At 53.4% G+C, this 13,807-nt stretch overlaps 2 protein-coding genes and 1 non-coding gene across 7 annotated transcripts in view; 1 reads left to right on the top strand and 2 right to left on the bottom strand.

Moving 5' to 3' along the window:
- Positions 1–677, bottom strand: part of Poldip3 (DNA polymerase delta interacting protein 3) — a 31,548-nt gene extending 30,871 nt beyond the window's left edge. For both annotated transcript variants that reach the window (XM_028788728.1, XM_028788729.1), the window contains exon 1: positions 532–677. In XM_028788728.1, the coding sequence (XP_028644561.1) occupies positions 532–590 (59 nt within the window). In that variant the 5' untranslated portion in view covers positions 591–677. The remainder of the gene's footprint in view (positions 1–531) is intronic.
- Positions 678–975: 298 nt separating this feature from the next.
- On the top strand, positions 976–1,126 carry LOC114639954. The gene has a single exon (XR_003714084.1). It is a non-coding gene; the product is annotated as a U12 minor spliceosomal RNA (small nuclear RNA).
- Positions 1,127–4,023: 2,897 nt separating this feature from the next.
- The window catches only part of LOC114639918 (NADH-cytochrome b5 reductase 3), a 19,160-nt gene continuing 9,376 nt past the window's right edge, over positions 4,024–13,807 (bottom strand). For all 4 annotated transcript variants that reach the window (XM_028788740.1, XM_028788739.1, XM_028788741.1 and 1 more), the window contains 7 exons: positions 12,083–12,155; positions 11,704–11,810; positions 10,477–10,606; positions 9,996–10,079; positions 9,736–9,821; positions 8,763–8,862; positions 4,024–5,196 (listed from right to left, as the gene is read on the bottom strand). In XM_028788740.1, the coding sequence (XP_028644573.1) occupies positions 5,024–5,196; positions 8,763–8,862; positions 9,736–9,821; positions 9,996–10,079; positions 10,477–10,606; positions 11,704–11,810; positions 12,083–12,155 (753 nt within the window). In that variant the 3' untranslated portion in view covers positions 4,024–5,023. The remainder of the gene's footprint in view (positions 5,197–8,762; positions 8,863–9,735; positions 9,822–9,995; positions 10,080–10,476; positions 10,607–11,703; positions 11,811–12,082; positions 12,156–13,807) is intronic.

A 13,807-nucleotide genomic window follows, 5' to 3' on the forward strand; every position in this document is an offset into this window, starting at 1 on the left:
AGAGAGCGAGTTCGAGGCCTGCTCCGGCTAGGTGAAAGTCCGTCTCAAGAAAACAAACCAACGAAAAACCATTACAGACATAGTGAAAGGAACAAGGCACTTCGCATATGAAAAAGTTCTTAGGTTAAACTGGGTCGGGCTAATCACAATGACATGATAGAACCAGTAGGATTGGCCATATACAGCTCTGGGCTGGGGAGGTCTCCTTCGCTCAACTTCCGCCCTATTAACTAACGCCAAGGGCCTAAAGGCCGAGCAGAGACTGCGCCACCGTGATCCCCCGGCCCCAGTCCCCCAGGAGCAAAGCCCGGGCCTGCCCAGCCCTCGGCTCGCCTGCGACCGGGCCTCCCGGGCCCAGCAGCCAGTGGACTGGCTAGCGGCTTGGCCCGAGCGGCCCGACCAATAAGAAGCGCGGTGGACGCAGGGGGCGGGCGCAAGCGGCGTCGCACCCCAGGCTGTTCCCTCCTCCGTCCCTAAACCCTAAGAAGCAGCGAGACCCACGAGCCTCGAATAAAGGAAAACGCCGCTCACCGTCCCTTGGTCGCCGTTCCGCGCTTCCGGATGAGCTCGTCCAGCGAGATATCGGCCATCTTGCGCCGCCAGTCTAGCGGAGAGCGGATGAAAGACTGTCTGCAGCGAGCCCGCCCCTCAGCCGGAGTTATGAACAGCTTCCGACACCTGGCCGACCAACTCTCGCGACAGCTCAAACGAAGCTCGAAACGGAAGGGGTGGAGCTTCTTCCCGTGAGCCTTTGCGGCGCCTGCTTCTAATTTGCATGTAGTAGTCCGGAGCTTTATGTACTCTTTTTTCCCCCCTCCTCCTTTTGCAAATGAGGAGTTAAAGTGACACAAATCATAAACCACTAAAAGAACTATCAAGAAGATAAATCTGTTAGTCAAACAGACGCTCGACCACTCACCATACTTAAAATAAGAATATAATTTCTTACCCTTGAGGAACGTAGACTTCGTCCTCATGCCTTAAACTTATGAGTAAGGAAAATAACGATTCGGGGTGACGCCCGAGTCCTCACTGCTTATGTGAGACGAATTTTTGAACGGGTAAAGGTTACTATCTAAGGCGACCCGCCTACTTTGCGGGATGCCTAGGTAACGTGATCTGCCCGACCCCTAATAAGATTGAAGGACAGAACAATTAGCGACTACTTTAAGCAGATTCTCGGGATTGTTATGCTAACGAGGCAAAGAAAGGTAGTTGAGAGGGTAAGTTTGACTGATTTGTGCGTTGTCTGTGGGGTGTTTTTTCATCGATGAATGAGGCAGAACTTTCAGAAGCTGGCCAGTTGCGCGATATTTGTGGAACACACAGACCTGGGGGTATGTAACTCAGATGTGGAGCACAAACTCCAGCACCACAAAATCACGAAAGCTTCCTAACAAAAAAAAAAAAAAAAAAAAATCTGATACAGGAGCTGGACAAATTACTGAGAGCACTTGCTGATATTGCAAAGGACTTGGGTTTGGTTCCCAGCACCCTCATGGAAGTTCACATGTAACTCCAGTGCCAGCAGATTCAATGCCTTCTTGACCTCCCAAGGTATTGCTTGCATATGTGTGTATATATATATTATATATATATATTATATTCACACATTATACATATATATATATACACACACAGGCAAAACACTCATACACATAAAAATAGCTTTTTTTTTCTTTCAGAAATAAAAGCATAATGCTCTTGGGTCAGTTTCTCATGTTCCCTTGAAAATGTACATGTTATGAAAGGAAGGCCTTACTAAGAGAAAAGAACTAGTTTCCCATAAGAATATTTACAAGCTTGACTCAAGAATCCCAGGCTGCTAGTTTGAAATGCCCTATGACTGAAGTCTTGGCAAAGCTGGAACTTTGCTCAACTTGGACTGTCCCCATTCTCAGGACAAAGACTCCACAACTGGAACCCCTTTCCCTGCTGCCAGGGGTTGGACTACAGGTCCACTGCTCAGTCAGCCATTAAAAAACAATTAAAAAAAAAGAAAAAGGCATCGAGATTCAATGGAAAGCTAGGCAGGATCCAGGAAAGCCCTAGGGTTCAGCACTGCATCTGATACTGGAGAAAGCATCCTGGTCCTGATAGCAGAACTAGGAGTGGGTCTAGAGTTGTCCTCTTACTTTAAGTAGAGACCACCAGCACACAACACACACACACACCAGCATACAGCAGGCACGCACGCACGCACGCACGCACGCACTCACTCCCCTCTACCTCTAGGTACACAAGAGGAAGAGAATCCCAGAGTGGGCAAAGGGATAGCTGCAGGTTTAGCCTCAGTCCTGGGGCCAGTTGAGTTATGCAGAATACAGGAACAGGCCAGAGGGGTCTTGCCTATAAGGCCTTGACTCCTCCTGACAGTGAAGCTGTTAAAATATGTTTTCCTCCAGTACATGGGACTATAAAGAAATCATCTGTAATGGCTATTCCTGGTTGTCAACTTGACTATATCTGAAATGAAGTACAGTCCAGAATTCAAAGACTCACCTGTGGTCCTGATCTTGAGGCTGGGAGATACACGTTTCTGACCTGGATCTTGGCATGGAGATCTTGAGGCATAGTAGCTATGAATCCCAGGAGACTAAGGCAAGGAGGTCTCTGAGTTTAAGGTAAGCCTGGGACAAAGCAAGTCCCAGATCCAGGCGTAGTGTCACACACCTTCAATCTGGGCCACACCTTCTGCTGGAGGCCTACATAAGGACATTGGAAGAAGGAAGATTCGATCTTCTTCACTGCTTGCATTTACTTGCAAGCATATCTGTTAGAATCTACTTCTACAGAAGAGCAGCTCAAACAACTAGCCTCGTGGGACTGAGCAGCTACTAGATCCTTGGACTTCCCATTCCCATTCCCTGACCATTTTTGGGGAATTGGACTACAGACTGTAAGTCATCATAACAAATTCCCTTACTATACAGAGACTATCCATAAGTTCTGTGACTCTAGAGAACCCAAACTAATCATCTAATTCTGGAGTTGGGACTAGGGTGAGGCTTTTGGTGGGGGGGGGGGCAGTTCCACTGACCTCCATGACAATGATGTTCTGTGCTCAGGTTATCCACGTTTGTGCAGCAAACACTGCCTAGTTAGCCCCCCACCCCCACCCCTCAGCTTCTCCAGGCACTGGCTTTCCCCAGTTTTTAGAAGCAGCTTGTTCCAACCATAGAGCTCTCAAAGTCGCGTTCACCACCTGAACACCTGCCCCAATAGGACTAGGTCTTCACATCCCAACTGTCTCATCAGAGGTGGCATGCTGGCTGGTCATGTGACAACTTGACACAAGCTAAGAGTCATCAGAGAGGCAGAAGTCTCAGTTGAGGAAATGCCTCCATGAGATCCAGCTGTAAGCTATTTTCTCAATTAGTGATCAACTGAGTAGGGCCCAATCCATTGTGGGTGGAGCCATCCCTGGGCTGGCGGTCCTGGATTCTGTAAGAAAGCAAGCTGAGCAAGCCATGGAAGCAAGCCAGCATCCCTCCATGGCCTCTGCATCAGCTCCTGCCTCTGGGATTGTTTGAGTTCCTGTCCTGACTTCCTTCAGTATTAAACAGTGAGCGTGTAAGCTGAATAAACCCTTTTCTCCCCAACTTGTTTTTGGTCATGGCGTTTTGTAGAAGCAATAGAAACCCTAAGACAGGTGGCATTCCTGCTGCCTGAACTTCCGCCAATCCATCTTTAAGTGACCGTCTTACAAATGTAACAGTTTAGCATCTTGCCCAGCAAAATCCAGAGCCGAGGGTCAGAGACGGGAGGGCCACAGCAGAGGCATCCCAGGGAAGCACTAGCGTGTGACCTGGGAAGAACACGAACCAGCCCCCCACTCTCTCCACAGGGCCGTCCCCACATGGGAATGGCCACCATCAGGACGGTGACAGGACGAGGCTGGGCTCCCTGTTCACTTTCTCTACTGCCCAAACTCCGAATGGGTGATGTCTGAGACAAAATACGTGTCTGTCTGACATGGGCCTCCTCCCCTCCCGGGTGATCCCCAGAGAGACACCAGAAGAGTCAGGATTTGCAAAGTTTTACTTTAACTCTTTTTGCCCATAAATGACTAAAAAAAAGCCAGTGTGCAGGAGGCTGCCTGCTGCCTGCTGCCTGCTGCCTGCTGCCTGCTGCCTGCTGCCGGCAGCGTCAGGCACCAGGTCTGTCTCCAAGACAAGAGGCACTGCTCAGAACCTCCCCCAGGCTGGGGACCAGACAGGAGGGAGGTTTGGGATGGAGAAACAAGCCAGGAACCCCAAGGTCTACCAAATTCTGCTGGGCTGACAACTTAGGGCACTCAAGGCTGCATGGAGGGGGGGCAGTGTGTGGGGGTTTGGAAGGGTCCACGTGCTGCCCCAAGGGACCCCTGGCCAGCAAGTGGGTGCTGCCCTATCACTGCCAGACACCCTCCTAAAAGAACCTTTGGGTGTCACTGTCTAATGTAGTGTTTAGGGGCACAGGCCAGGCCACGGCCTAGGCAGGCAGGTGGTTAGGTGGCAGACACGGTTCCTAGGACTGCAGGTAGCTGTTTGCCTTTCATTTCCTTTCTATAGATCGTGGTCCATGGCAACGGGTAGACATGGGACTGACAACTCGCTCTCACGCACGCTCATGCTTTCTCTCTCTCCCTCTCCCCCACCTCTCTCTCTCCCTCTCTTCTCTCTCTCTCTCTCTCTCTCTCTCTCTCTCTGTGTGTGTGTGTGTGTGTGTGTGTGTGTGTGTGTGTGTGTGTGTAAGGAGGTGGTCATGGGATATCTCTGGTAATGGCCAGTTAGTACCAGACAGAAGCCTATTCAGAGAGTGGTCAACAGGAGCCACCTGATACACAGGCCTGCTCCCAAAGGGGCCCCTCAGGGGCCAGTACAGATGGATGACCAGGGCTGGGCAGGCCAGGCTGAACCCAGGCCCCAGCATGGATGTGGGCGTATGTTGGGGTGAGGGACAGTGGTGGGGAAGGAAGGGGTGGACGGTGGTTGTGGTAAGTGCATGAGCAGCAGGCACAGGAGTGGCCAGCGTCCGGCCATCAGAAGGTGAAGCATCGCTCCTTGGGGTGGCCCACACGCTCCAGGTTTGGCAAACAGGCAAACTGAATCATCGGTGGGGGTCCACACATCAGTATCAGCGGCTCCTCCCCGGGAGGTGGAAGGTGGTCCCTGATCATCTCCTCATTCACGAAGCCCTGGCTATAATCCCAGGCTGTAGAACAAGAGAGCAGGTGAGTCAAAGTGAGATCCGGTGCCACCTGACCCGCTGCCCACCTGACCCGCTGCCCACCTGACCCGCCGCCCACCTGACCCACAGTTCTTCTATCTGTCCTGTCCTCTCCCAGATGCTCTACTTCCCTTTCAGTAAACCTATCCGGCTGTGGTCCCTAAACCCACTATGTCCTGACAGCCTACAGCTGGAACACGGGCCTTCATGGCCCCCCTCACTCCCCGTACAGCTTGAAAGCCTGCCCCATAGGCCCTACAACTACCATAGGATTATTCAGTGTTGTAGTGCTAGCAATGGAACTCAGCCCATGCATGCTAAACAAGTGTTCCTGGTACATGCGATGGCATATGGATCTCACTTTATAAAAACCAAGGCCCAGAGGACCCAGGATTGTTCAAGGTCACACTAGCTGGTCTCCCTAAGGAGGTACCCAGCCCAGGCTGGTCAGAATGGCATCTGCTACACCTTGAACCCCAGCTACAGCTCACTGCCAGATTCTTCTGCCACCACAGAGTCAGCCCATAGGTCTTGTTCATAGCTGCTTCCTGGTCCCTGGTGTGAAACTGTCACTCAGAAGTGAAACTGTTACTCAGTAAACAATGAGCAAGCCAGGCAAGATTACACGCTCATGAGTGTAATCCCAGCACTTGAGAGAGACAAGGGAAGTGAATTCAAGGACAGTTTTAGGTCCCCTGGAAGTAGCAGCATCCAAGGACAGTCCAGGATCTGACACCAGTGAGGTCGGGACAGACTCAAACTCTAGGCGTGGGCCATGGGGCAGCAGCTGCCCCATCCAGGTGCAGCCATCCGCTCTCTCCTGCTTGGGCCTGTGAGCACACCATTCCCTGTTCTCATAACAGGCACTGTATCATGGGGAAGGCAGCCCACAGACGCTAGGGAGGGCTCTGGTCCAATGTTGACTTTTAAGGACTGGCTGACTGGTTCCAGCTCCTCAGAGAAACAATCCTGCTACCTCTCAGTCCAACTGAGGGTACCTGGGCCAGGCCAGACCCTGAGCTGTGCCCAGCGGGCCCATCCTCTATCTTGGGTTCAGAGGTTGACAGGAAGAGGCAGTAGCAGAGCAGAGGGACACCGGGCCACTGACACCTGCCACTAAGGCTGCTTCCTAGATTCCTCAGGATTATCTCTGCCTTGTCTCTGCCCCTTGCAACCCAGAGAGTGTTCTTGAAGCTCTAAATACCAACAGAAACAACACAGAAGCTCAAGGTTGAAGAGGCACGAGGGCCAAGGGGATGGCTCCGGGAGTAAAGGCGCTTGCTGCCAAGTCTGGCGACCCAAATTCGACTCCACGAACTTGTCCTCCAACCCCACACGTGTACTGTGGAAAGCAGTCCCCAACACGCACACAACATTAACATTAGTGATTTCTTAAAAAGGTGTTGGCCGACAGGGAAGCACTGCCTATGTGGTGTCTCCTCTATGGGTTCCCAGGTACAGGAGGAACTAATACAGTCCCAGGAGGCCCTAGGACTGGGAAGACTCCAGTGTGTTTGAGCAACAACGTCCTCCAGCTCACGGATACCATAAGCTAAGTAACGGAACACATTTCCCTTTGCACTCTGGCTGCCAGGAATGTCAGAGTGACACACGAGGCCCACGTGTATCCGACAGGCATCACAACCTTGTTTTTGTGTGAGCCTGACTCTACTTCAGGCCAGCCGTTGTTTTTCTTCCATTCCTAAATTCCACTTGCACCCCTCTGACTCAGCTCATGAATCACTGCAAGCTTCCTAGGAACAAGGCGTGGTGGAGACCAATGCCACAGGCATGCGCATTCTGACAGTGCACAGGCCAGGCTCACTCGGCCTTTTTGGATAGTGTTTTGTTATTCAGGTCCCAAAGGTGACCCTGGGAAACCTAGCATTTGCCATATATGTGGGCCTTGTGTCTGGGTCTTAAAGGCCTGTTGCTGCTTCCGTGTGGGCCAAGGTGGGGCTAAATAAAGGGACGGGCCAGGCGTATCCGACCCTTGTCCTAGCCCTGGGAGGCAGTCTGCATTTCCACAGACCACCACAAGGGGGCAGCACTGGTCCTGACCCTGCAGGAGGGCAGTCTCCAGATAGCTGCTCCCTGGCAAGCCCACCTCCCACCCCTTTCTTTACTAGATGAAAAGCAGCCCTTCAGACACCACACCCAGTGCCCTGCTGACTCATACACATATGGCTTGGCCTTGTTGAATAGCTTTTTCCTCCCACTGAAACTCCTTGGGGTTGGGGGGTGGGGGCCAAGGCCCAAAAACCTCCAGAAATTTGGGACTCACGAGGGCCTCCCTGGGGTTACAAAGGCAGTGAAGTGTGTGGAAAGAGCAGACTCTTCAGTGGAGCTGCCAGCAAGGTGCACGGCAGGATCCTGGGATGCCATCATGCCAGGCTGGCCTGGATGGCGTGAGTGGGCCCATGCTTGGATGGGCTTCTTGCTGATGCGGCTACTTTCGAGTTGCCAGGTTCCAGTAAGAGACTCCCTCAGCCATGCTCCTCTGAAACCCCAATAAACTCCTTGGGCACCAAGGTGGACTTGGATGGAATCATTCGTTTGTTCTATCTTTGCCCTCTCTACCCAAGACAAATACAAACAGCCTATCTTTGCCCTCTCTACCTGGGGTGACTAGAAACAGCCTATCTTTGCCCTCTCTACCTGGGGTGACTAGAAACAGCCTATCTTTGCCCTCTCTACCTGGGGTGACTAGAAACAGTCTCCGAGTTTGCAGGGAAGGGGCAGGGGCTGTTTTCTGTACAGTAAAGAAAGTACAGTGTTGGGTTTTGTTGTTTTAAGAGGACAGGGTCTAATGTAGCCCAGGCTGCCTTGAGCTTGCTATGTGGTTGAGAATGACCTTGAACTTCTGATCCTCATGCTCCCACATTTCCTGAATACGAGGATTGCAAGCACATGCCACCATGTCCAGTTAGGTTATGCTGTAGGTCAAACCAGGGCTTCACACAAGCAGAGTGTCTCAGTCTAGCCACTGAGACCACCCCCAACCCTCAGGTGATCTCTCTATGCCCTTATTTTTATACAAAGCAGGAAAACGAAGGACAGCTCAGTTCCCAGAGAGCACTCTCCCAGGAGTCTGGGGCCTCGTCCCCTCCTTCCATCATGACCCCTCCACGGCACTATGAACTTAGCCCACCGCTTATGCAGGCGTACGGCAGAGTCAGGGCAACCAAGACAACCCAGCCCTTTCCCCAGAGTGACCAGAAAAAACACATACAAAGGTTGTTATAGGTTACACATCACACAGAAGCAGTCACCCCAAACCTCAGCACCGTCCCAAGGCCTGCCCCAAAGTGAGCCAGGCCCAAGGAGGTATGAGGACTTCTCTGCCAGCCAAGGCAGTGTGGGAGCCTGGGAAGCAAGGTCTGGGGTCCCCACCCTGGCTCTGCTGCAGCCTAGCTGTGGGATGTGGCCTTCCCCTCTCTGAGGGTTGATTCCTCTACAGCCATGAGCAGGCCATGAGTACTGAATGGGCCTGATGAGGGCTCAGGGCTGAGGGCTGCCTCCCGCTCCACCAGGGGGTTCCCCATGCTCACCATCAGGGGCTTTGTCCACTGTATACCAGAGCTTGAAGCGAGCAGAATGTTCATTCCTCAGTTCCTCCAGCTCAGGCCGCAATAGGATGTCTTTCTCGGACTGCAGGAGACAGGTCACCCAAGTCAAGACAGGTGACTCAGGGACCTCCCTTGGGGACCTCAACAGGGACAGACCCAAGGGTGAGTCATCACGCCCCTGTGGGCCACAGTCAGCAGCTCAGAGGCAGATGCTGAAGCTCACTGGAATCCTAGTGACATGGTGGCTCTCTCCAGCCACCTTGCCTACAGAACTCCTGAAAGCGGCTGGCCAGCAGGCTCCTTATACACAGAGCCTGTGAGCCGGGCATGGAGGCACATGCCTCACACACGGGCAGTGTAGAGCTGGACCACACAGATCCTGGAGACAAGATGACCTGAATCATATCTGAGAAGCACAAAGTGCCAGGGTCTGGCCTCTACACTGCTGGGACACGTTGGACCTGGCTTGGTCTCCCCAGAAACATCAAACTACTTCAGATTCTGACTCAATGCGTAAGACCAGAGAAGGCTCTTGTGATAGTCTTGTTACACTGGCCTGTTCTTCCCATGAGAAGTGCAGAACAGAAGGGGCAGGCCACTCAGCCTAGGCCTCACAGCAGCTCACAAAAGTCAGGCTTCAGCCATGCTCAGGGCACTGCCAGGGCTTGTGTCCTAGACACCTCACTTCCGCCTCTGCCCAGGCCAGTGTACCAGAGTCCCCAGTCTGCTGGAGGTGAAGGCCGCACCAAGTGTGGTTCACCAAGTGCAGAAGGAGGAGTGGAACAGGGAGAGGCCCTGTGCTCCCTCTGCAGCAGCCACCCACACATGTTGCTGCCAGAATGTTTGCACTGCCCCACATTCCAGGCATCCCTGGCATCTCTGCAGAGCTGTTCAGACTCTTGCCCAGGACCTGGCCAAGCCCCAAGCCTGCACATTCTGGGGACAGTTCACCAACCTGGTTGGCAAAGAGCAGATAGCACACAGTGTGGTCGTCTGGGTCCTTCATGACGGCTCTGATCACCTGCAGCATTGGGGTGATGCCTGTAATACAGGAGCCACGTGCACTGAGTGGGTGCCTGCTGGAGCGCACCAGGCACCCAAGCAAGGAGACGTGTGGGACACCCAGGCCTGGCCTCAGACCTCCCTCCTACCATATGCGTCCTCCCACCCCCACATCCTGACCCACCACGGCTCAGTCTGGGTTCCAACCCTTACCTGTCCCTCCTGCAATCATGCCTACAGACTTCACTGTCCTGACAACAGGGCTGGACTTCTTGTCTGCACGGATGGCGAACTTCCCTGGGAAGAGGAAGGAGCAGCTGAACCCTGTGGGGTCCAGGGCGGGAAAACCACCACCCAGCCCTAACCAGCTGAAGTGAAGACAGGCATCTGCTCCTGTGAGTCCTCGAGCGGAAACGAGAGCACAGGTGGGCAGAGTGGAGGACTCCCACTCGGGCGCTCGCTGGCTTGTTTGGGGGCACTGAGTAAACAAACCAAGGTAGTCTGCAAATGACCCTGGACCCCAAGCGAAGCCAGGGACAGCCCTTGTGCTGGCCACTTATCTTCTAAACAGCCAACAACCAAGGTAGGGCACAGCACCACCTGTCCTCCTCCAGCCACCACCCTGGACACAGTACCCCCAGCTTTACAGTTCCCCAAGTCCTGCCAAGTCCCCAGGGGTGCCAACTCCAATTACCTTTGCCCTGGTAGACAAGTAGCCCATTGGGGCCCCGGAATTCAATGGTGTCTCCAATATTCATGTTCTCCAGGTACTGAGACATTTTCCCTCCAGCTGGAAACTTGGGATGGGTGTCCTTGAAGTAAACCTGCCAGCCAGGTGGGTGTGTCTCAGTCCCCAGTCAGCCATGGGGCACCCAGCCTCACGGGAAGCCAGCACCTCCTCCAAGATCCCATTCACCCAAACGTAAGCCTCCCATCCCACACCTCACAAAAAGCAAGACTTCCTTCCATCTGGCATACAGGGCTACTAGCCCGAGGGTCGCGGCAGTGCCTCAGAGTGACGGAGGGAGATTCGTGTCCGCATCTGCCTGCATAGGGCCCTCAGCTCCGCCCTGCCCCCACCCCATGCATGCCTCAGCAGTCAACAAACATCTCTCTTCTTCCAGGCCCCTGTGGGATTACTGTCTTGGGAAAGGGGAGGCCTATGGGGACATGGCCTAAGAATATGGGGACAGAGGAGCAGCATTGTCCCTGTCAGGGCTGGGCCATTTCCCTAAGGGCCTAGACCCTGGAGACAAGCAGGAGTCTGAGGGATGGGGAAGGGAGAGGAGGGCAGAACACTGGCATCGAGACCACAGTGCAGGTCTTCATCTCATCATCCAGGACCAGCGGCTAATGGAGACTCAGTCCGAGAGCCTATCACCTATGGCTCCATTCTCTCTCTCTCTCTCTCTCTCTCTCTCTCTCTCTCTGCCTCTCCCCCTCTTTCCCCTCCCCTCCACACCCCCACAACCCCGCTAGACACCCCACCTGTCAGTACTCTTCTTTTTCTGACCAGTAATTCTAACTGAAACAGATGCTTGGTCCATGACCACTTCCTTTGTTTCTTGACAATGCCAGGCCGCCTGGGACAGACAAGGCCCGACTTGTCTGGCCCTATGGATGTCTCCACCCCATCCCCATCCCCACCCCCACCCCCTCCCCATCCCCATCCCCACCCCATCCCCACCCCTCTCCCCCCCACCCCCATCCCCTCCCCACCCCACCCCATCCCCACCCCACCCCCAGGCCCTGCTCTGCACTTCTGACCCTCAGTTCTTAGCCTTCCCTGAGGGTTTCTCTCTTCCCTCAGTATCTGGTCCATACCCATTCTGCTCCAGGTCTCCCTTTCTCTGTCACCTTAGTAGGAAGCAGGTTCTTACATACATCCCCCACCCCTGCAGCCATGCCATGGAGACCCCACCTTGACCACCAGGTCCACAAAGCCCTTGTCATCATCACTAGACACAGGGGTGTAGGGCCGAATGACCAAGCTGCCATCGATCCTAGTCGAGAGGTAGATGTGCTGGCCTGCAAGACAGAGGACGGTCACTGAGGGCAGGCACTGTCCCCCCAGGAGCTTATCTTCCCAGGGCTCTAACCTGTCTCACCTTCAAACCCTGGCCTGGCCTTGGCACCCACTGTTCCCTCCCACATCATGAGGGACTCCCAGAGCACCTCCGCAGGGGTCTCTACACCCATGCTGGTGCCACTGTTGAGGACATGGGCCCATTCCACAAGGCCAGGGACTGCCTTTCCTCCCACTCTCGACTCTAGGGGGGAGAGAGGCTGGGCAGACTCACCGATAGGAAGGCCCAGGATGTGCTGGGGCGAAGGGAGAGCGAATCGGAAGCGCCGAGTGTCGTGACTGATGATCTGCAGAGGCAGAGCTGCTGGACCACAGTGCCCCCAACCTCACAGTGACACTGATGTCACCAACACACACATATGGGGGGTGGGGTTGGGTGTACGTTCAGTGGGCCTCTGCTCTTACTGGCCCAGAGAGGGCCACGAAGCAGGGTAGTCAAAGTGTACACATGGTCCCAAAGGGAGAATACCAGACAACCCAGAAAATCCATATCAACTCTCTGCTGGAACTGGGGCCTAGGGTGACAGGAGTAACTTATGATTGGGTCAGAAAAGGAATAGAGCTGAGACAGAGCCACAAGTGCCAAGCCTGGCAGTAGAAAATTCTAGAAGTCACTGCAGCCAAAAACCCAAAAGAAGTGAGTGGCTGTGGCTGTGTAGGGCCAGGGACCATAGCAACTTCCACTGCCTGGGAGGTCCTGGGGTTGGCCACAGTCAAGAGCCCAGAGCTAAGTTACCATCCTCCAAAGGCTGTGGTGGCTACTTCCCCTTCAAGGATGGTCAGGGGCTGCTTAAGAGCCTGAGAAACACCCCTGAGGCCGCCATAGGAGAGTCGAAAAATCTGCTGGTGAGTTATGTCAGAGTTGACTCTGGACCTTACTCCTGGCACCCAACCGGCTGTGGGAGAGCCAGCAGCTACAGGGCCATACTCACATGAGCTAGTCTCCACAGACAGACCCAGCTCTGACACCTGGCTTCCCCAACTTAGCTCAGTCTGAGGAAGAAGGCCTTGCCCCTCAGGAGGAAGTTAGCACAAGGAGGCCATCTGGTAGGAGAAACCCTGTCCCTGCACATTTGAGCAGAGGAAACGTTTGCAGAAGCCCAACTGGGTACCACATGGAGCAAACCGTGGCCACCCTGCCTCCCAGAACCTTTGGACTGGGCCAAATGTAGCCTCATCCTGACTAGGAGCAGAGTCCAATGCTATTGACTGGGCCAAAGAGCCAAGAACAGACACCACCCTGCAGGGGTTTTGTTTTTTTTTTGGAGGAAGTAGTGATAAGTAACTACTAAGACAACCTCTGCAGAACAGCTTGGCAGGGCCACAAAGCAGGTCTCACGGCTGACCACTGAGGAAGGGGAGGAGAAAAAAACTGAACTCCAGAAATGCCATGGGCTCATTCAATGGGGTCAGGAGGGTCCCAAGTGTGCCCTTTTAAAAGACACTAGACAGTCACAAAAACAAAACAAACAAACAAAAAAAATCAAGGCCGATTTGGATTCATGAAAACCCATCTGCATTGTATGAATAAATCAGAACCAGGCTTCAAGTTTCCAAAATAACATGCTCCAGGGCTGGGCCAGCCTCGGGCAGGGAAGAGAGGCCCCCACCACACAAGCAGAACTTGACAGTGACACACAAGTCATGCTTCTTTCAGAATTAAATGGCAGTACACAGATGGGAGAAAATAGAAAAATTAAAAACAAAACCAGGTTACGCGGCTGAGGATGAAGGGCAGAGCCCTGGGCCTCATCCTCCGTAACACACAACAAGCCAGAAACCTGACAAACAATAAGGTTTAAAAGCATGGTGCTAGTGGCTTGAGCCTCTAATCTCAGCACTGAGGATTTCTGAGTTCAAGGCCAGCCTGGTCTACAGAGTGAGTTCCAGGACAGCCAGGGCTACCAAAAAAAAAAAAGAAAAGAAAAGAAAAAAAGAA

Source organism: Grammomys surdaster, unplaced genomic scaffold (genome assembly GCF_004785775.1).
Source record: "Grammomys surdaster isolate TR1022 unplaced genomic scaffold, NIH_TR_1.0 125767, whole genome shotgun sequence".
Taxonomy (NCBI): Eukaryota; Metazoa; Chordata; class Mammalia; order Rodentia; family Muridae; genus Grammomys; species Grammomys surdaster.